Here is a 22,395-nt window from a genome sequence, read left to right on the forward strand (position 1 = left end):
TCTGTGAGTGGGATCGTTACTAAAGGTGTACGTACGACCAAAAGCAAAGTTTTGCGTGCGCCAAAAAATATTCAGACTTATAAAAGCCTGCGTACGCACACCTCTAAGCAATCTTTGCTTTATAAATCACAGAGTGCCTTCAAGTGTGTGCAGCTGAATCAGCTTCACGTTCCGCCCTGTACACGCCTTTTTATCCATAAATGGTCAATGCAAACGACCTCATGAATGTGCATATAAAACGGACTCAGATGCAAGTATTATGTCTTGTCGGAAACAATGGCACAAGGACTGAGAAAAGCAAAAAAGCGAAATTTCACGGAGGTTGAAGTGGAGACACGTGTGGGTGAGGTGGAGGCCCAAAAAGTAGTTTTGTTCATCGGTCAATGGATTGGGATCACTAACAACAAAAAGCAGAGTGAGAGGCAACATGTTGCTGCAGCAGTGAACTCTGTCAGTGGCACGGAGCGCACAGTCCCAGAATTATAAAAGAAGTGGTCTGACATAAAGGTACATATTTTTATGTACCAATAAATCGTTATGGTCCCTGAAGACCCTCTCCCTCCGAATCCTGCAATTTGCATGGTCCTCCAGCAGTGCCAGCAGTGCCATGGTGCAGCATTACGCACAGGGCTCACCGCTGTATTTATAGGGTTACAGTAATAAGACTGACCGAGAACACCTTGGATAATCAGTTTGTAATCCCCCACGTAAAATGTTCTTCAACATAACCCCTTTTTAATGCCTGATTTGTCATGAAAAGCATCAAGAGGAACGGACAATAATATAACGATTGTGATGAGGAGTATGTGGCTTGGTTTACCCAACTTGGGATTTAATTGACATTTGATTATGTGTTTACAGTGTCACATAAAAATATTATGTTATTGTCACATGTTGGACAGATGTTTTATTCCATGCAGTCGCGCCGTCAGTGGACCGTATGGAGTGACGGGATTAAATATAGATTCTTTTTTTTCATTTTGATTCTAAGGAGATGTTTCTGGAGTTATAACTGAGAAATAACGCAGTTGACTTCTATTATTCAGATTACATAGATTTAATGCATGACACGGGTTGAAATTAAACTTATGAAGGGCGATGATAAAACATAATCGTTCTTCTCACTCTACATTTCTTCTGTCTGACTTCAGTTCACCACCACACCGTCAGCGTCGCCAATTCTCTTTTTCCTCCAAACCATGCGTACGCATGGGTCAGAGTTTCCTTAGGGCTGTGCACATTCTCCCGCGAAGTTAGTTTTTTATAGATCACAACCTTGGCGTGGAAAGTCACGTACGCCACTTTCAGCCCCGTTTTGTGCGTACGCAACCGTTATAAATGAGACCCCAGCTCATTAATATAGATAATAAAAAGTACAGGACCCAATACAGAGCCTTGAGGAACACCTTTTGTTAAAGATAGGTTGTCATTAAACCACGCAGAAGCACCTGTATCCAAGCCTACGTTGTTGGTTACAAGTGTGATAGCAGTGATGTTTCTATGGTTAGGTCTGAAACCGGATTGGTGAGGACTAAGAATAGAGTGGCTTGACAAGACACACTTGAATTGAGAGTTGACTAAGGTCTCAAGTACTTTGGCCAGGCATGGAAGTGTAGAGATCGGACGATAGTTATCCAGATTCTCCTAACCCTTGTGCAATGGAGTGACACGTGCAGATTTCCAGACCAGCGGAAATAAGCCCGGAGGAATGGAACGATAAAAAATTTAAGACAGTGGCTCACTGATAGTTGGAGCAGCAAATTTGACCAAAAAGGAGTCTAAGTGATCTTCACCAATCTATGACTTAGGGTCTGTAGATTGTACGGTTCTGAGGACCTTAGTAGATGTAAATGGCTGAAAGGAGAAATGCGAGACACGGTCCAGGGGGTGACCAACATTGAATAAATGACCAGCTTCAGAGACCTCAGAGGGGGAGGGACCAGGAAACAGCTTATCCAATAAATGACGAGCTTCAGAGAAGTGTTTATAAAAGGCAAGTCTAAATAATTTGGATCAGAGATCGCACATTCATTTATTTCAATATTGAGGGGCAGAGCACTAGAGGCCGATTTTTTGTCATGTTGATTTATGGTATAAGATTTATGCCAAAAAGCATTTTTACAACAACGAGATTATCTACCAGACACAAATTTCCTTACTTTTTGTGTTTATATATATATCCTACCTAGTTTATATATATATCAGTCGAGGCTTCTGCAGTGAGGAGAGGGAGGAAGATCCTCCTGAACATTGTTGAGAATAAAAAATGTAGATTGCCCAGAATACTCTAATAATGAATGAATGCCCTTAAATATTACTACTTGAATGCCTCTGTATGTAATGTTTGTTTCCCTGGGTAAAGGGATATTAGCACCCCCTATCGCCTATTAATAATTACTTCAGGAGGTCGTTTCTCCCGCAGCCTCCGTTAACTCCCATTAATTTCCCTGAAAGTGTTGGCGGCCGGTGAATAACATGGGGCTCAAAGGGATAGAGGAGGAAAGTCCACCTCTGAGTGGGTGTGACTAGCTAAGGGATCTGGATCCCACCTACGTCTGTTCATAGCGCATTGCTGTGCTATGAACCTAGGAGCCCTGGCTGTGGAGCAGCCCGGAGGGAGGGGTTATGCCCTCAAGTCTAGGCTTCAGGGACAACAAACCCGTCAGTCGTATGCCACATTTCCACCGAGCGGTGCGCTACTGTTCGCTTATATATCACCCTGCGGCCGGGATGCGGAGCCCGCGGCCGAGCTGTGGAGCCCGCGAGGAGGATTTACTTGAGCTATAAATGAAGTCCCTCAATCTTAATTGGCTTAACACCATGACCAACATTCTGAAATACCCATTAACATCCACATTTGCCTCAAACAATGTTAGGCTTACAGCCCATGTAAATATTTGTGAAATAAGGTTCCTGTTGTTCTTTTAATTGTTTGTTTCTCTGACCATTCTGTTCGATATTGTGGAAAGGATGTTAGTGAATGATTCAGAGCATGATGCATTTTAAACGGCATCACCTTTGGTCTTGTGTCTTCATTTTTCTTAAAACAATTGTAGCTGAAAATATACATAGCCAAATTACAACCAATAGCTTCAGTCATTGAGGGCCCAAGATAGGCCCAATGCTAGGCCCAGATTTTTTTATTTAGTTTTACAAATCAAGAGTAGGCCTGATTTGACTAATTTGCTTTGCATCCTTTCCTTCTGTCCTTGTAGTCCAAGACATGCTGCCCACCAGCTTTCAAAGTACAATGCTGCCACTGGTGGATTTGTATCAATTCACATAATTATCCTCCCTGCTATTATGTAGTTCACCAAAACACCCTGAAACAACTTGAGTCTCATATGCCACCCTATGCCACTAACAGTGCCAGCAGGCCAATGGCAACCAAGGGCGCAGTCCTTCCTCCCTCACTTTAAAAACCACCAGCCGCCACTGATATATCAAATCAAATCATCACAAACACACACAAACATAAACAGACACAAAATGTTTGTTAATTTGACAAGATTCCACCCTTCAAAGGATTAAATCCAAAACACAAATTATCACGTCAACCACAAAAATATATATAAAAACCTAATTCTAATCTACTCTTTAATCTTTTTCTCATTCATTTGAAAAACAAATGTCTTCGTTCTTCCTTCATGGCGTTATAGGGATTAATGTAAATAATTCAGGAAGTAGGAGGGTAGTTAGTAGTGGTAGTTAATTTTCCAGTAAAACATGAAAGTAAAGTTGTTTTTAAAGCATAATCAAACCCGAGATCAAGTTGGGTGAACCAAAATACATAAATCATTTTGGAGCACCATGGCTGAGGAGGTTTAACCTCAGGAACACAGAATCCTTTCCCTGGATCCTCTCCTGCCTTCTTCATGATCTCTCAGTGCCCATTAGAAAGTTATATACTGATATTAGTTTGCATGCCGGACTGTAGAGGATCTGGTTTTAAAGGAAGTTAAAGAAAGAACAGCCGACTGTGACTCACTATGTTAAAGTCATATAGCTGGCAGGGAAAAATTGTTCAACACTTTAACCACACAGCTAAAAGTGTGGACTGTGGGGTGACGATTTCCAGTTCCTCCTAACGACTAACTGACATTTGTTCCTTTTGATAGTTTGTGTTAAATAACTTCTGCTTATGCTAGTAGCCTCCCTCCACTGGCGTTGCAGAGCCAATCTGTTTTTAACATTCTAACCAGACCTTTGACCTTGAACCTCAGTTGGACCAAATGTTCTTTTGGCCAGGCGGTACATCCTGATAACATACAACCTCTTTTATCACCAACGTGTGAGCGCTAAGCAGACATCAGTGCAGGACAGTGTGTGAGCACGGTGTGTGAACAGAAACAGCACCACACTCACAGAGACAGTCTCTCTGACTGCTTTGTGTCTGCTGTGTGTATGTTTGTTTGTGCGTTTATGTTTCTGCTAGTTCTTCTAGTTGTGCTCGTGCCAAGAGTGTTGTGCGACAGTGACTTGCAGCTCAACAGAACACTGTTGTGTGTTTCTCATGCTTTCAGGACAAGTCATGTGACAAAAAGAGATTGTTACGGGGGTGAAACCAGTATATGTACTCATCTGCATATACGCTATGGATGTCAGTCCTTTGTGTGTGTGTGAGCCGTTTGTGCTATAGTGTGTTCATGCCATAGTGTGTGCCATTGTATTTTGTAGAGGCTGAAGTATGACCAGACGGTAAACGTTTTAACACTGCCAATTATCCCTGTCTTATGCACGCCTTTTTCCCGGCATGGTTCGCACGTTTACACTGCCCGAGGTAAGTCCCCTTCCCGGGTGGGTAAATTGATTTGACCCTCCCGGACCGTACACACATTGGCGGTTTCTTTCTGATGTAAATGCGACTAGACGGCTCTGCGGTTCCAGGGGCGGGACTTGGGTTGTGTTGTCTAGACAGATACACTACAGCAATATCAACATGAGTAGTTCCACACTACACACACAATACAACATGAGTAGTAACACACTACACACACAATACAAACAACGCACAACACTACACAGACACTACACACACGCTACACAAAACACACCACACACCCACACACAAACTACACACCAACACAAACTACGGGTCTATAAATGTGGTTTACCCTCAGCCTGCATGAGGAATGTGTATAGGAACATCGACAGGGCGTTTCTTCACCTTGTCCTAGCACTTATCCAGTGTTCACTGTGACTAGGCCTAACCCACCTGATTGGTTCAACTGGTTTATCCGCTGGCTAGAGATTGGAAAAATCTAAACTGTTGATATTAATGATGCCTTTTCTTTAAACAGACAGACACACACACACACACATACACACTGTGGCAACCCGACCCGGGCCAATTAAGGACATGCAGCGCACCTGAGGAACAGGTGGAGAAGCAGGGCTTAAATAGCCTGCTTTTGCACTCATTCAGGGCTCTCCCAGCCCTGGAGCTCCTGTACGGAGAGAGAGACGGTCCTCGTGGGTGAAGGGATTCCACCCACGGGGGATTGGACCGTCGATTCCTCCCAGGTTTTTTCGTTGTTGTATTATTTTCGGTATGAGACTTGTTTGATTTTGGATTAAACATGCCTTTTTGGCTTTTGCCCAGCAAAGTTGTGTCCTGTTTCAGGAGGTGGTGGTTCGCTCACCGTGCCAGGTTGCCACAACACACACACACACACACACACACACACACGATTCCCCCTCCCCCCGGGGGTCTCCACATCCACAGTGTGTGAAATTATTTATGAGGGGGAGGGGTCTCCTGCTGTTCATATTCATGAGGGCAGGCAGGGCTGAAACTGACCCCTCCCACAGAGAAGTTGTTCTGCTTGGATCTTATTCAGGTAAGCTCATTAAGGCCCCGTCCACACGAAGCCAATTTCATGGCGAAACCGCAAAGGTCTTGTACGGTTCGGCCTTCCGTACGGTTCGGCCTTCCGTCCACACGAAGCCGACGAATCTGCTGACCGAAACCGTAAACTTCTGAAACCACCCTCGGAGGTGGTTTCAAATCTACCCAGTTTCGTTTTGGATTCGTCTGGATGCCTGAAACCGTAAACCATGACGTCCTCGCCCCACCCCTCGACCCTCTAGCCAATTACTGTTAAGCCCGTGGAGTCTCACCCTTTATGCGCATGCTCCCCTCTTCTTCTTATTTATTTTCCTTCTGGATTTCTGTAGCAGAAGCAGCGCCCCTTATGGGCCTGGAATGTGTACTACAGCGTTTCCACAGATCTACCCGGTTTTGCTTGACTCCGTCTTTACGGAGATACTCCGAAACCGGATAGATCTAAACAGTAACGGTTTCGCCCGTTTCGGCTTCGTGTGGACGGGGCCTTAATGGCGTGTTTCCAATGGTGGTTGAACTTCGGCCCAGCACGCTTCAGCCCAGCAGTGAAGTTGTGGTATAGCCCAGCTCAGTTACGGCTCGTGTTTCCACCACCGACAGTACCCTTATGGTAGGGCGGGGTTTAAGCCGGATGGTGATAGCCGTGGCAGCTACTTAAGCATAGCACGTAAGCATGACCTCATAGCAGCCCCTCACAGTGTAGCCTGCAAATAAATCCAAGGAAAAAGAAGAACGCGAAACAAGAAGGACGTCTAACTTTTGCGCAACATTTTCTTCAATAAACGAAGCCTTCGCTGTACCTTGCGGATAATGTGTTTATTTGTTATTATCCCCCTGTCACACAAAAGTGATGATTCTGTCGACCTATCAACAGACGGCGTGTGTAGCTCAAAGTTGTTGGCACCCTTTCAGACGTTTCAGTACCCCAACGGAGGAGTACTGCGAGATGAGTACGGCTCAATACGGATCACACCCACTTTTGGCGGTGGAAACGCCAACTGTGCCGCACCTTGGCATACTGAACCAACCCGCAACCGCCCTTGGAAATGTGCCATAAGTTCTTGTTATATGTTCTTGTTCTTTATGTGGAGGATTTCTTTCTTTGATGTGTGTCTGTGTGTATTAGAGCGCTGGTCATTCAAAAAACATAAGGGTACTGCCGGCGGTGGAAACGCGAGCCACACCTAACCGCACCTAATCAAAAAATCGAACTGCAGCGCTCAGTGGAAACGCACCATTAGAGAACGTCACCTGGCAGAGTTGAACGGTAGCAGACTGTGGGAGACATACAACCTTAATCAGGTCTAATTGTATTGATTATGAATGACACCCGACACAGCCCGTGATTTCATGGAGAGGAAGGTTAATGTGCAGTTCTGACGTGAGCGACTTACCCTTAACCCTGACTATAAAATGATCCTACCTCCAGGCTGGGTTCATTCGCAGGGTGCAGATCTAGGAAGAGGGTTGGGGTTGGGGTTAACCCACCTTCCTCATGGCCTCCAGCTCCTGCTGTTTGGTGTCATTGGCAGCCGTCAGCTCCTTCATGCGGGCCTCCAGGTCCTCCTGCTCTGCCTGCAGCCGGCCCCGCTGCTCCCTGCGCCTCAGACGGGCCTCGCGGTGCGGGGCGGGCAGGCCCAGACGCAGCAGACTCACACACGTCTGGATGGCTGTGGACCAGAGACCACCAGGTCAGAGGGAAATGATGGAGAGATATGAGATCTAGAGGTATGGTGTGATAGAGATATGATGTAGAGATATGAGATCTAGAGGTATGGTGTGATATAGATATGATGGAGAGATATGAGAGCTAGAGGTATGGTGTGATAGAGATATGATGGAGAGATATGAGATCTAGAGGTATGGTGTGATAGAGATATGATGGAGAGATATGAGAGCTAGAGGTATGGTGTGATAGAGATATGATGTAGAGATATGAGATATAGAGGTATGGTGTGATAGAGATATGATGTAGAGATATGAGATCTAGAGGTATGGTGTGATAGAGATATGATGTAGAGATATGGTGTTATATAGAGATATGTAATATATAGAGATATGATGTGATATAGAGATATGTTGTGATAGAGATATGATGTAGAGATATGGTGTTATATAGAGATATGTATATAGAGATATGGTGTGATCTAGAAATATGTTGTGATAGAGATATGATGCAGAGATATGGTGTGATATATAGAGATATGGTGGAATATAGAGATATGGTGTGATATAGAGATATGGTGTGATATAGAGATTGGGGGCCCTATTTTAACGGTCTGAAACGCAAGGGAGAAGCCCAAAACTGAAGTAGCTTTGTGGGCTTGGCTCTGGCGCTGTTGCTATTATCCCGGCGGATAAATTACTCTTGCGCCCGAAAATCTAAAATGGGCTGGTCTGAGTACCCGTAGGTGTGTTTTGGGCGTAACATGCAATAAACCAATGAGAGTGCCATCTCCCATCCCCTTTAAGAGCCATGAGCGCATTTGAACTTGACGAGTTGATATTTTGACAGCGTGTTTGCAGTCTCCGATGAGACAGTTGCATGACCACATGAATATCAAACTTCAAATGGCTCAGTTTATGGCCAAATAATATGGCCAAATAATCTGGCCTTATTCACACATGAAATAGCGTCTTCTTCTACAACTTCAGAAACACTGAGTCGTCATGTAAATTTCGGCAAAGAGAACTTAACACATATATGATATGCGGTCCTGTGGCCACAACTGTGGGTCTATTTAATGATATGCGGCAATACATTAACAAACATTGTTTCTTACCAATATTGTATACATTATCGTTATCTGCTTGTGTTCATAATATGCATGTGTCCCCCCGTTAATGTACATTGCCATGGACTGTATTATTCGTTGGGTGTGTTTAAACATATGGCTGCACACGTACAACAAGCATCACCTGCATTCATTCATTCTTTTAAACACTCACTCGCAGTAAAACTATGTTTCCTCCCGATCAAATACTCGTCAATCCTAAAAGTTATGGGCTTGTACATGTTGTCTGGGTCGGGAAAATACGTGTTTGTTGTACAGTGTTTTTAAATGCATTGATTTAAAAGTACAATTATTGCCGCTGTATCATGTTCTTTGTTTTCCTATTATTATTATTATTATTATTATTCTGTCATGGGAGTCTATGGCAGCCCATAGAACGCCTTGGTCAAAAGTTGTTAAATTTGGCACACTGGTTCAAGACAGTCCCATTAGCCCATCTAGCAAATTTGAGGTTGCTACCTCATCAGCTCTAGCGCCACCAACAAGTCAAAGTTGGACATGCATTCATGTTTATAACTTTCGACCCATTCATCCAATATTGACAAACAAGGTGTCATTTGATTCCTTGTTCCAAGCCGAGTTCAACGCACCCTATGTCGTCGTTTTGCACCATGATTTTCCGCCATCATGGTTTATGTAAAAAACCTTCAAAATGCATCTCCTATCACAAATTTGGTCCATTCCTCTCGAAACTTGATCTTCAGGCCAGATTTTGACAGCAAAGACGCCAAACTGGAAGTGAGCCAATATCTCAGCAGCACTTTGACACATCAAAACCAAACTGTTTTTAATGTAGCGCTGTTATTAATGTAGATGTGTTTGAACTCCTCTCTCTATTCACATGTAGCCTAGAAATCTAGACGCCCTAGCGTCAGCAAATTGAATTTGCAGCCAGGGAGGTCTAGCCTTCTGTCGTCGTTTTTCGCTGCTGGAAACAGAAAATGTGAAAGGCCAATCAGATCGTGAGGGGCGGAATCGAGCCGAATGACGACAGAGCTGCGACAGTTCCGTGTTAGAGGTAAACAATAATGGCTGCTGCTGCTGGCGAACAGCTGTCTTTCGACTCGGTTGGCCGCGACTCTTCAAGACTTGAAGTTATCCTTTTTTTGAGAAATGAACAAAGAACTGCACTGAAGTCTTTCCTGGAAAAGAAAGATGTATTCAGAGTTTTGCCGACCGGATACGGTAAAAGTTTGATTTACCAACTAGCTCCGCTGGTGGGGAAACGTATGGGACTCTGCCACAGCCCTCTCAATCCACCATTCGCAACACTTCCCCATAGAAATTTCCGTCGCTCTGACTACGTCACCTTCTTCGTTGCTCTGATTGGTTGTAGCGCTATCCTATTGCGTGCAGAGGGAACTTGAAAGACAACCGCTTATCCCGCCCACACTGCCACCGTACGAGACCAGACCCAATATCTTTCCGATATGGGTCTGGCTTGCCAGGCTAATTCACATGAGTATATTTCAAACAAATTTTCAATGTCTGGTGATACTATCAGACTTCCCCTTATAGCGAGTAAATGACTTCTCACGGAAACATCCGCGACAGCTAATCATATTCGACCACGAAGCCGCAAAATAGGAAGTAAGCAGATTTCTCAGAACCCTTTGACATATCATAACCATATATGACCGCCCCATATAGCTAATAAAATATATATTAAAATATTGCCAGAAATTGGCTGCCATGTTGAAAGTTGTCAAAATCAATAGTACATATCAACAGGCCACAGATTATGTCCAATCATCATGAAACTTGCCATATATGATCTTCAGACCAAGCTGAACAAAAGTGCCCAACAGCTTTTTCTAATTCAAAACTTTCTGGCCGTGACAGCCATCAGACTTGACAGCAAAGCCGCCAAACAGGAAGTAAGCCTGTTCTCAGCAACTCTTTAACATATCGTAGACAAACTTGCCACATAGACTCATGACACCATTCTTGGGACACCCAAACAATTTGGTGACCTTTGACCTCAGGGGGACGTCAAACAACAATGACTTTATTTACCATTCCGCCCAATTACAATATAAAATGCAAATCTTACTGGATTAAGATAAGATAAGATAGACTTTATTGTCATTGTACAGTCACCTATACAACAAAATTGGGAGATCAGATGCTTCATGAACCACCTCAACATTGGATGCTTGTTAACATTGTGTTTCTGTTAGGGATATTGCTCCTAATACCCCTATGTTTGTGTCATTTGCGCTGGGATAAACGATTAATCTAGCGATTATTTTTTCAATGCATCGAAAAAATACATTCATTTTCGATTCATTTTCTCAGTCCGATTCGATTTTGATTCGATTCGATTATCGATTATCTCCCCATTAATTGACTAATAGCAATTTATACATGTTGATTTACATATCTGAATGAAAAAAACATGAATTCCTTAACATTGCAATACATGTTTATTGCCTTTAAATTCCAAAATAAAAGTGCAAAGTAATGCATTCTTATAATTCTACAGTGCTCGGTCATCTGCAGCTGCTCCCGGGTGGCGCTGTCACGTTAAAATTGTACCGGGGGCGAAAATTGTACCGGCCTACGTCATCGTTTGTTTACATCCTGACAACCTGCCTGCAACAGACGACGCGATGCAGAAAACATGTTTCCAAACGACGAAATAACATATCCAGATAGCGGATCGCTATCTGTATTATGATAGATAGTGATAACACTTGTTTTTACTTTATATTTGTATTGTATTTAATTGTTTAATCGAAACAATAAAAAAAATTGCCCGCGAAACGGGCGATCGCGTCAAATGACAAAGGGTTTGCCCGCGAAACGGGCGATCGCGTCAAATGACGTAGGAGGGTTCTTGAAACATAATACAGATAACGGATCGCTAGAAAACACTTGTTTTACTTTATATTTGCATTGTATTGAATTGTTTAATCGAATTTAGCTAGTAAAACTGAGTGTTTTAAGCAGGTTTCATAGTCTAGAATGTTCAAGAACCTTCCTAACTTGATTTGACGCGTCATTTGACGCGATCGCCCGTTTCGGGGCAATTTTCTTATTGTTTCGATTAAACAATTAAATACAATACAAATATAAAGTAAAAACAAGTGTTATCGCTATCTATCATAATTCAGATAGCGATCCGCTATCTGTATTATGTTATTTCGTCGTTTGGAAACATGTTTTCTGCATCGCGTCGTCTGTTGCAGGGCAGGTTGTCAGGTTGTCAGGATGTAAACAAACGATGACGTAGGCCGGTACAATTTTCGCCCCCGGTACAATTTTAACGTGACACCGCCTCTTCAGGTGCTGGTGTATTGCCGTGGTGCTAGAATGGAAAGCCATCTCCATTTTGCATAGACGACATATCACAGAATCGTTTCCTTTTACATTAAAGAATTCCCATACTTTAGAGGAACGAGTGCGTGGGCCTTGCACTTATGAATGTCTGAGGAGCCACTCGCGTTTGTTTTGGGGTTTTCAAATCGACGCGCATTTATCGCGTCAACGTAATTTATGCGTCAACGTCATTGATTACGTCGACGAAAACACAGAGAAGAGACGTGTTCCAGCGCAATGCTACATGGTGCTATCTGACAGATCGATAACACAGTTGTGCGTCTGACCGACAAACACCTGGGCCCCGTTTCCCGAAAGCATCGTTAGCCTAAGTGGATCGCAGAGTGGGTTGTACGAGCATCGTACAGTTTTCACACCGTTTCCCGAAAGCATCGTTGGTAAAGAAACGTCTTGAAAACGCTCGTAGCTAACGAGTGCTCCAGGGTACTCGTAGGAAGCTAAGAGCATCGTTAGCCTACTATAGAGTGAACTCATCATTCCATGCGGGTGTCTTCATTCATAAAAAAATGAAAACATTCGGGAGTATGCAATAATACAAATTATTCTAAAGAGGTCAGAGACTCCGTGCACAGCCCCGCCTTCCCCAGTGAACCAAGAAATCTCGCGCCGTGACGAACGGGGGATTTGACCCCTCGGTTTTACACAGGAAACTTGAGATAAGAAGGTGATATCGCCGGGCTTGCCAATAAGCTGTGACCGAACCGGCTCGGCAGTGTAGAAAGACCTATAGCCAGGGTTCGAGTTAGGTGGGAGGCAGTGGGAGCTGAGCTCCCATAAAGAGAGGTCTGGCTCCCATGAAAGCAGTAAACTCAATATCTTTGGGGGTCTCGGAAAATACAGCCGCATAATATTGTAATTATACAAATAAAGCTATTTTCCCTTCCACATGCAGAGTAATATTGACGTTAAGTGGGATAATAGAACGCCGGTCATTATCGGGAAAATAAGCCCAGACAGGGCGAACCGGACACCGACTCGAAACGGAGGTGTTTCGATGATTTATTATTTATTTTCGATAATGAGCGGCTACTTGCCAAACGAAAAAAATAACTTCGAAAGGTGTTTTTTTACAATTTATTTGTTACCAACTTACCATACGTAGTGTTGATCAGCAGAGAAATAGTTAGCCAAAGACGTTGACGTCGCTTAGCAACCGAAGAAGCTGACGTTGTTGTGAAGGGCCCATGCAAATGAACGAAGCGTTCCACGGCATTGAGAAGAGCCGTGTCATAATAGCCCATATTTACGTCCTATTTCCCCCCCCTCCCCCCGTCAAATTCAGCACAAGACCGGTACGGTCTCCCCCCACCGTCAACAACTTTAAGAGACCCCCACAGAGATGGAATCATAACTCGAACCCTGCCTATAGCCTACTTCATCCTGCCCAACAATATGGACAGGATCCAAGCTCTCCTAATCGGGTCAGCAATAGCCGCGTTTGAATGATAATGTATGAATGCAACGTTGCATTTTTAATGTCTACAAATATTCTATACTAGAGAGCCAATCAATGCAACCTTATGCGGAATCAGATAAAGTTGGCTCTCTTGCTGCGCAAAATATATGTTTAAAAAATCAGCACATTAAGATAAATGTAGTTGTCACACAAGCTATTTTGGATTTTTGTAATATGGAATTATTTCAGGGGGGGGAAATGCCGTGAATAAATGTATGCTCAGGATTAGGACTGATATATATGTCGGCCTAGGCTTAATCAATTGTGTTTTAATATCTTTAGCAATCATATTATTGCAATCTATTCTTTTCGTAGGCTACTCTGCGGTTGGCCTTGATGGGGAGATATTTTAACCCTTTTTAACCCCATTTTCCTGCGACATTCCTGCGTCTCCCCCTGCGTCATAGCCCGTTTCAGCACCATGTCAGTGGACAGGTACAATCCTACGATCGTCGTGAGTGCAGCGAATGCGTGTTCACGTTAAGAGGAGTTTCGGGAAACGCTCCAAAGAAATTATCTATGGTTCGAAAGATCCATCGGGAGAATGATCTTACGAGCGAAGATCCATCGTTATCGGGAAACGGGGCCCTGGTCTAAGTGCACTAGCGGATCGCGCAGTTGGTGTTGCTATTTGGATTTACCATGGCAGGTTGGAACTGCAACATAAGCTTACACACACGTTGGCTTTACACAACACAAACATGCGATTAACGATTTGCCTAATTTATATTATTATATATATTATATTATTATATATTATACTATGATGTTGATTGTGGAAAAAAGAATCCAGAAGGGCTGCATGAATGACCACTGTAGGCTATATCCTAGCCTTCCAAAACAAAATCTCGTTTGAAGGTAAATGATGACCTTGGTTAAATTATTTGGGAAGGAACAGCTGATACAGTGGTAATAAGTTTACTATTAAGACCATCGTACAGCAAAACACCATACAGCAAACACATATTTCTTGACACATACATCGTGTACAAGCCCATAACTTTTAGGATTTGATCGTGAGAAAACATTGTTTTACCGCGAGTGAGTGTTAAAAAGAATGAATGAATTGTGTGTATGTGTCAAATAATTAATGAATGCGGGCGCGCGTGTGTGCGTCATGTTTAAACACACGCAAACTAAACACGTAACGCATAATACTGTCCATGGCAATGTATATTAACGGGGGGACACATGCATATTAGGAGCACAAGACGATAACGATAATGCATTCAATACTGATAAGAAACAATGTTTATAATGTATTGTGTATATATCATTAAATAGAACCACAGTTAACGCATATCATATTTGTGTTAAGTTTTCTTTGCCGAAATTTATTTGAGGACTCGTTGTGGAAGAAAACCTTATTCCATGTGTGAATTAGGCCATATATTTGGCCATAAACTGAGCCATTTGAAGTTGGAAAATGCATGTGCATCTATCTAATCGGGGACTGCAGACGCCCTGTCAAAATATATTTTTAAATAGTCTCGCTAAATAGAAATTTAAGATTTGCACCGGGCGGAAGAGTAATTTTTGCGCTGGTAAAATAGCGACATCGCCATAGAACCGCCCACAAAGCTACTTGCGCTTGACGCTTCTCACTTGCGTTTCAGACCGTTAAAATACGGCCCATGGTGTGATAGAGATATGATGCAGTGAGATTTGTTATGATAGTGAGACATGTTATGATAAAGTGAGATATCTTATGAATGAGTGAGATATGATAGAGTAAGATATTTTACGATAGACTGACATTTGTTATGATAGATATGATAGTGATGATAATGTCAAATCAAATCATTGTTTTTGATTGCCTCATACATTTGGTTTCCTGATTGTCCTGAATAAAGCTCTCTGGTGACATGACCTTTGACACATGTCATTTCCTCATGACTTCATTCTGTGAAAGCATGAGGAAGTCATCTTTGATATCAGCATCATTCTTCTGTCTCAAGTCAAATGATCATCCTCCCTTTACTCCCTTAACAGGTCAAGTGACGCATCAGAGCAACACAAGGGGGTAGTCATGCAAAGTAACGGGTCTTACTGGCAGAGAGCTAAGAGTATGCTCAAAGAAGAATACAAAGAGAATAATATAGAAGTGCTAAAGTAGTGATAGCAGTGCTAGTAAAGTATAGTAGATTGTCCAGATGTTGCCTGTGGCTCCATCTACATGGTGGTGAACATGAAGCAGTTCTTACCCTGAATCCACTCCTGCTTCCTCTTCTTGTCTGACGCGATCTCATAGCTCTTCCCCGCACACTTGATGAACAGCAGACACTTCTTCCCCTCCTTGTCCGGTAATGGCTGGTTTAACACAGGAACAACGTGGTTTAACGTCCACGTGGGACGTCTGGCTGCTCCCTCACACACACACCAGAATCACAACTGGGTCCTCATGGGACCAGCAGTCTGGGTTCTCATGGGACCAGCAGTCTGGGTTCTCATGGGACCAGCAGTCTGGGTTCTCATGGGACCATCAGTCTGGGTTCTCATGGGACCATCAGTCTGGGTTCTCATGGGACCATCAGTCTGGGTTCTCATGGGACCAGCAGTCTGGGTTCTCATGGGACCATCAGTCTGGGTTCTCATGGGACCAGCAGTCTGGGTTCTCATGGGACCAGCAGTCTGGGTTCTCATGGGACCAGCAGTCTGGGTTCTCATGGGACCAGCAGTCTGGGTTCTCATGGGACCTGCAGTCTGCGTTCTCATGGGACCAGCAGTCTGGGTTCTCATGGGACCAGCAGTGCCGGTCTGGGTCATCATGAATACTTTGAGAGGTCAAACATGCCGGCCTCATTTCATTTCAATCCCGGCTAAACCAACCCATTTAAGAAATTATGAGATAAAATATTGTAAAACGGTGCACATGGACAACTAACATATACTAGTGCAACCAGGACCCTTTATGGACTATACATCTGTGCATTGTTCTCTTTGGGTCCTAACCCAGATGGAGAGCCAGGTATGTCTCAGGTGCTCTGAACTTTGATTATGACCTTAAATGGACAACACCTCCTTCCAATCTCTCTCTGTAAAAGCCCTCATCTTCTGAATGTACTTTGAAGACTTCTGGGCTGCAGCCTGTGCTCACACAAACACAGAACTATTCACCTTATGGGTTCTAAAAGGTAGTTATTGGGATGCCATGTTATCAAAAAAACACTTACCATACTTATATCTAACCACCCTGCTCCCTTAATGGTGACTCGTTAAGAAGACTCATCCAGCAGACCCTTCCTTAACGAGTCAGGTCGTTAAGAAGACTCCTCCAGCGGACTCTTAACGAGTCAGCTCGTAAGAAGACTCCTCCAGCGGACCCTCCTTAACGAGTCAGCTCGTTAAGAAGACTCCTCCAGCGGACCCTTCTTAACGAGTCACCTCGTTAAGGAGACTCCTCCAGCTGACCCTTCCTTAACGAGTCAGCTCGTTAACGAGTCAGCTCGTTAAGAAGACTCCTCCAGTGGACCCTTCTTAACGAGCTAACTTTTTAAGAAGGGTCCGCTGGAGGAGTCTTCTTAACGAGTCAGTTCATTAAGAGGACTCCTCCAGCAGACCCTTCTTAACGAGTCAGGTCGTTAAGAAGACTCCTCCAGCGGACTCTTAACGAGTCAGCTCGTAAGAAGACTCCTCCAGCGGACCCTCCTTAACGAGTCAGCTCGTTAAGAAAACTCCTCCAGCGGACCCTTCTTAACGAGTCACCTCGTTAAGGAGACTCCTCCAGCTGACCCTTCCTTAACGAGTCAGCTCGTTAACGAGTCAGCTCGTTAAGAAGACTCCTCCAGTGGACCCTTCTTAACGAGCTAACTTTTTAAGAAGGGTCCGCTGGAGGAGTCTTCTTAACGAGTCAGTTCGTTAAGAGGACTCCTCCAGCCTCCACCATGAGCCAGAGACGGGCTGCCCACCTCCACACAGCAGTTCCCGTCCAGCTGGATGTCTCCCTTCTTCTCGGCCATGTCCTCCCCCATGTAGTAGGAGATTGAGGTGGGCTTCAGGACGAACCAGCGCTCTGTCCAGTTCTTCCTCTTGTGGCCCTTCTTCATGATGTAGCCCTGAGACACATCACTCTTTATTTAATGTTTGATTCTATATTCATCTTGTGTATTTCTTGCATCTTATTTTATTATTACTACCAAGCACAGCTGCTTCTTGTTCATGTTCATGGCATCTCTCTTCTTTACCAACACACTTTAACACATTCCTTATATGTGAAAACAATTCAGATTGAGATCGGTGGATTCAATGCTCAGGTGCATTCACACCCTGGCTGCACTGCGATGCCCTTGTTCCAGCTTACAGCTTACAGTTGTGTCTCCATGGTTAGCTTTGTGTTAGGGGTGTCTGCGGAGCGGGGACCTGTTTGAGGACGTCCAGGATGAGCTCATGGTACACCTCGTTGATTCCCATGGACAGCGTCTGGCGGTCCATGCCCTTGCTGAAGTGGCCCGAGGCCACCAAGGTGATGAGCTCCCAGGCGCTCAGGCTCCTCCCCTGGGTCTGCAGCTCCAGCTTGTAGTCCTCGAAGCGCTCCTCCACCCAGCTGCCCCCCATGGAGTCGGTCAGCTTACGCAGGAAGTACTCCATCTGCAGCGGGGGGGGGGGGGGTGTGGGGGGGGGGGGGGGTGAGTGTGATCTGTCCTGTGCAGTAGTGTTGGAGTAGTAGTGCTTGTCTCCACAGCCGGTACACAGCCTCTCCACTGCCAAGATCTGGTACACGCCTCCCCGTGGCACACATGGGCCCAATCCCAATGTCCGGACTCACGGATTTAGGTGCACGTTCTCTCGAAATTATTGAGGCTTTAGGGCTGTCCCAATGTCGAATTCGAAAGGGAGTCAGAGTTTGAGTCCACACTTACCGAGCCCTTTCCGTGAGTCTGCATCAGTGCAGACTTCACCTAAGGGAATTACCTACAGTTCAAAGCGTTGTAACGTTTACCGTGGAGACCATAGGGAAATCCGGAAATTAGGAAGGTAAACAACAAGACGACGCTACTGTCAATGCGCGACCAGATGGGAATTTCAGCCTTTTTTTAGTGAGCCGGATCATTTGGATCAGCTCACCAACAAGAGCCTGCTCTTTTGGCTCCCAAACGGCTCTTCATATTGCTAATTATACCTTTTATAATTCTGCCAAATTTGCCCGTTCTGACTTATGATTAGTATGTGTAGGCCAATAATCACCTAATTCAATACATCCTTTATACTGAAGTATTCAAAAGTTTAAATTATATTTTCTAATATCAATAAATTGCTGTAGCCGATTGTTTTCATTGCCAAAAAAAAAACTAAAATCAAAATGAGAATGAGAAAAAGGAGAATTCCCAAACCGGCAGGTGTCAGCAGCACCTTTGTCATTAAACGTTGCCAAGGTAAGATGGGCTCTTGTAAAGTGCTGTCCCAATCCCATATATACCTATCTGAGCCCACGTGGCCTCATGCACTCACTCACTTAGCACCTGAGATCAATTAAGTCTGTGAGTCCTCAGTCCTTAGTCCTCAGGGCTCACTTTGGGATTGGGCCATGGTAACTAGTCCCTTGCGGCCCCAGGCTAAGTTGTAAAGGATCTCGGAGCATGCTCTGGAAACATCTCTGCGAACTTGGGGTACCACCCAAGTTTCTTAGCATCCTACAGCAGCTGCATGACGGGATGCAAGCCAGAGTGCTCACAGGAGAACTCCAGTCAGAGTTTTTCAAGGTAAACGTTGGGGTGAAGCAAGGCTGTGTCTTGGAGCAAGGGCATCTGGTTTCCCTTGCTCCATCTGCGGACGAATGTGCGGCTACAGGATCAGACTCTACGGCCATGGGAAGTGGCACCAGCAGCAATGTCACTGAACCCCCCCCCCAACCCCGGAGCAAGCGTCATCATCGGACACGATGGACAGCTAAAAGGGATTGGGTGATTCACGTTGATTCTCAAAGGCTAACGGTGCGTATCATTCAAGAGCTATTATTTGATATTGATTCTGAAGAATGTGACCACGTTCATTTTGAGGCCTCGGTATGCAGCAGTTGGATTTGAGACCGCAGCTCATTTCTAACCAATCAGGCCACCTTTCAGTGCTTGTTCTCGGGAATGTACTCGGCCTGTCAAACACAGGAGCGTGAAATGCAACACGACTTCGGTACGTACCTCGTTTTTTTAAATCTTCCCCTTAACTATGACCCTTACCGTCCTGTACCGTACCGTGACTTCAAAACCGAGGTACGTACCGAACCGTGACTTTTGTGTACCGTTACACCCCTAAACACGACTCAATAGAGCTCGTAAGTGACGCCCCTTCCGCTAGACCGCCATCGGACATCTAGGCTAGGAAAATTAGAATGGGAGTAAATGTAAATATATTATTTAGTGCTGTCAGTTTAACGCGTTATTATCGGCGTTAACTCAAACCAATTTTAACGGCATTCATTTTTTTAGCGCGCGATTAACGCTCTTTTGGCTTGGAAAACATTGTTGTTTTTTCACCTGCTGTCTAGCAATAACTAGTCACGTTAGAAAAACGACAACACCACAGCGGATCTAGCTACACCGGAAACAAAACAACAAGCACGCCGGGGGCAAACTTGTTGGGGCAAGCAAGGACACGGAGCGGATGAAGAACTCCTTAAAAGTGTTTGTTTGTGTGTCAATCTGTTCGAGCCTGCACGAGAGTTCAATGCTGTTATGTCTTTCTGACCAATCGCAGTTCAAGGCCCACCTGGGCTGTACCACTTCGGGAGGGGCCGCTCAGTTACTCCCCTCTAGACCAAATCGACATGGTTGCGACGTTGACAGTTTGTTGCGTCTGAGTGAGAGGATGCGGGCGCACAGCTCAGGCTGCCGGACGGCGCTGCAAGGAACTTTTATAAATGCTATATAGTTATCCCGCAGTAATCAGCCCGACAGCCCCGAAACGTAAACGGCCCACCGGGAATTCTCCCGTCTCTCCCGATCACCCCTCCGCCACCGTGTGTGTGTGTGTGTGTGTGTGTGTGCGTGTGCGTCTTTGTGTAGGCGTTAATCGATAGCCTGGTAATGTGTATAGGCCTACGTACGGTAGGAATATTCATACTGGTTTAAAAAATAAATGGTACGGTATTGCCCATCTTTGCTGAGCAAGAGTTTTGTTCAAAAGTAACAAAACAAATTTGAAACAAATGAAAGCCTGGGCTATTGAAGTTTAACGGTAGGCCTACCACTGTCATGCACCTACCCGATGTCAAGTGGACCGGGTTGAATTCACTGCAGGTCTCTCTTCTTACTGTCCTTCTCAACACTCTCTGATATCAATAAAGGAATAGCAGCACGAAATCAAGGGATATTTAGAATATTTTTTTTTTTGCGATTAATCGCGAGTCAACTATGACATTAATGTGATTAATCGCGATTAAATGTTTTAATCGCTTGACAGCACAAATATTATTCTCTGGTCCAGGTCATTAAATGCCTTGGATTACACATATGTTTTATGTGGGTCTAAATAATCATTCATGTTAAGAGTTTGACAGTATATTGTATGATTCTTCGGCTAACGGCAGTGGAAAAGACGTAACGAGAAAGACAACATGTCGCCTATGTGACGTCACCTCATAACCCATCTCAACCTACAGTGCTGATGCTGCGTCTTCTGCTAAAACTCAACACATGTCCAGACTTTTAGCGGTTATCGATACGCTCAAGGCTTTTGTCCTCTCCTTGAAAGAAGGCGGTGAGTGCACCAAAGACATAGCCTCAGAAAAAAAATCAAAGTTTTTCTAAAAAACAACCAAGAAAACCAAGTGGTGACGTAAATCATATGCGTCGAGAGCAGCAAAGAGTTGTAGTCCACAAAGCGCTCTTGCACAAAACCTAACCATATCAAACTTCTACCCGCTCAATTGTAGCATTCTTTTCACAAAAAAAATTATGGTAAAAAAAAAACGTTTATGGTACAATTCAAACGGGACCAGAAAATAATTTTCATCTGGTCGTCAAATGCAATATGAGAAATGGATCATAAAGGTCCCATGTACAGGAAACGGACGTTTGCACCTTATGAGTTCTATGTTGGAGAAACATAGGGAGTGAGGGTGGTTTAATTTTTGGGTTGTTTAGTTTCAAATTCTTGCGTTCTTCTGCTCTCTCTCTTTACAACTCATACCTACAGCAGATGTAAAAGAACCGTGAACAGCAGTCACTCATCAGGCCTCCTCAACAGAATGAGAAAACAGTCAATAGGAATAACAAAGGATCTGCATTTTTCAGTTCAATGTGGTATAAATATATGATATATGATTGAAGTATGATTAAAAGTTAAGATATGTGGACTTCCGGTGGCCCGGCAACTAGTATGGCAGCAGAGAAAGGAGCTCCTGCATCGCCCGAAATAATGCCCTGTAATACAAGTGCTTAACACGACTAGAGTGAGTTAAACTCAAAGAACGATGGGTGGGGGTAGAAAAAAAAAGGAGGGAGCCAAGTTTCAGAGTCAAACCAGCCGAGAAACCCGAAACAACCGCAATGCTAGCAATAGCGAAACTCGCAGTGAAAATGGCGACGACATGGAGGATGAGACCTGCTTCACCTGCTACACTCAGCTCCCTGAAGAAAGTGGTGAGTGAAATGGTAGCCACAGGATTGCGGGATCTTAAATCAGAAATTAAAAAAGAACTGTCGCAAGTAAGAACAAGCTTTAAAGAAGACATGAAAATGCAAGTGGACGGACTGACTACCGAAATTATCCAACAAGTGAGTGCCGCTACCGGCAAAATAGGGGAGGTTGTGGAACAACTGGGAGAAATTGAGAAGAACATGACAGGGAAGGAAAGCTAATATAGTAATTCTAGAAGAAACGTGGCTTCAAATTTGGAAGAATCAATCCACTTCCACAAACTCTTATTTCTGGTGAGATTTCTGCTCGAAGAATTTGATACGATTTTTTATTGACCCTAACCAGACATAAACATTTAGTAGTATGCAGGACTCTTGCTGGAG

The 22,395-nt window shown here is 44.2% G+C and overlaps 2 protein-coding genes across 2 annotated transcripts in view; both read right to left on the reverse strand.

Moving 5' to 3' along the window:
- The window catches only part of wee1 (WEE1 G2 checkpoint kinase), a 61,990-nt gene that overhangs the window by 7,006 nt on the left and 32,589 nt on the right, over positions 1 to 22,395 (reverse strand). The gene's annotated exons all lie outside the window — the stretch shown is intronic.
- Positions 5,497 to 22,395, reverse strand: part of LOC130389245 (switch-associated protein 70-like) — a 33,009-nt gene continuing 16,110 nt past the window's right edge. Inside the window, exons 4-7 of the mRNA XM_056598936.1 lie at positions 17,798 to 18,025; positions 17,347 to 17,493; positions 15,643 to 15,748; positions 5,497 to 7,515 (exon numbers count right to left, since the gene is read on the reverse strand). Of these exons, the coding sequence (XP_056454911.1) occupies positions 7,325 to 7,515; positions 15,643 to 15,748; positions 17,347 to 17,493; positions 17,798 to 18,025 (672 nt within the window). The 3' untranslated portion in view covers positions 5,497 to 7,324. The remainder of the gene's footprint in view (positions 7,516 to 15,642; positions 15,749 to 17,346; positions 17,494 to 17,797; positions 18,026 to 22,395) is intronic.

Source organism: Gadus chalcogrammus, chromosome 9, assembly GCF_026213295.1.
Source record: "Gadus chalcogrammus isolate NIFS_2021 chromosome 9, NIFS_Gcha_1.0, whole genome shotgun sequence".
Lineage (NCBI taxonomy): Eukaryota > Metazoa > Chordata > Actinopteri > Gadiformes > Gadidae > Gadus > Gadus chalcogrammus.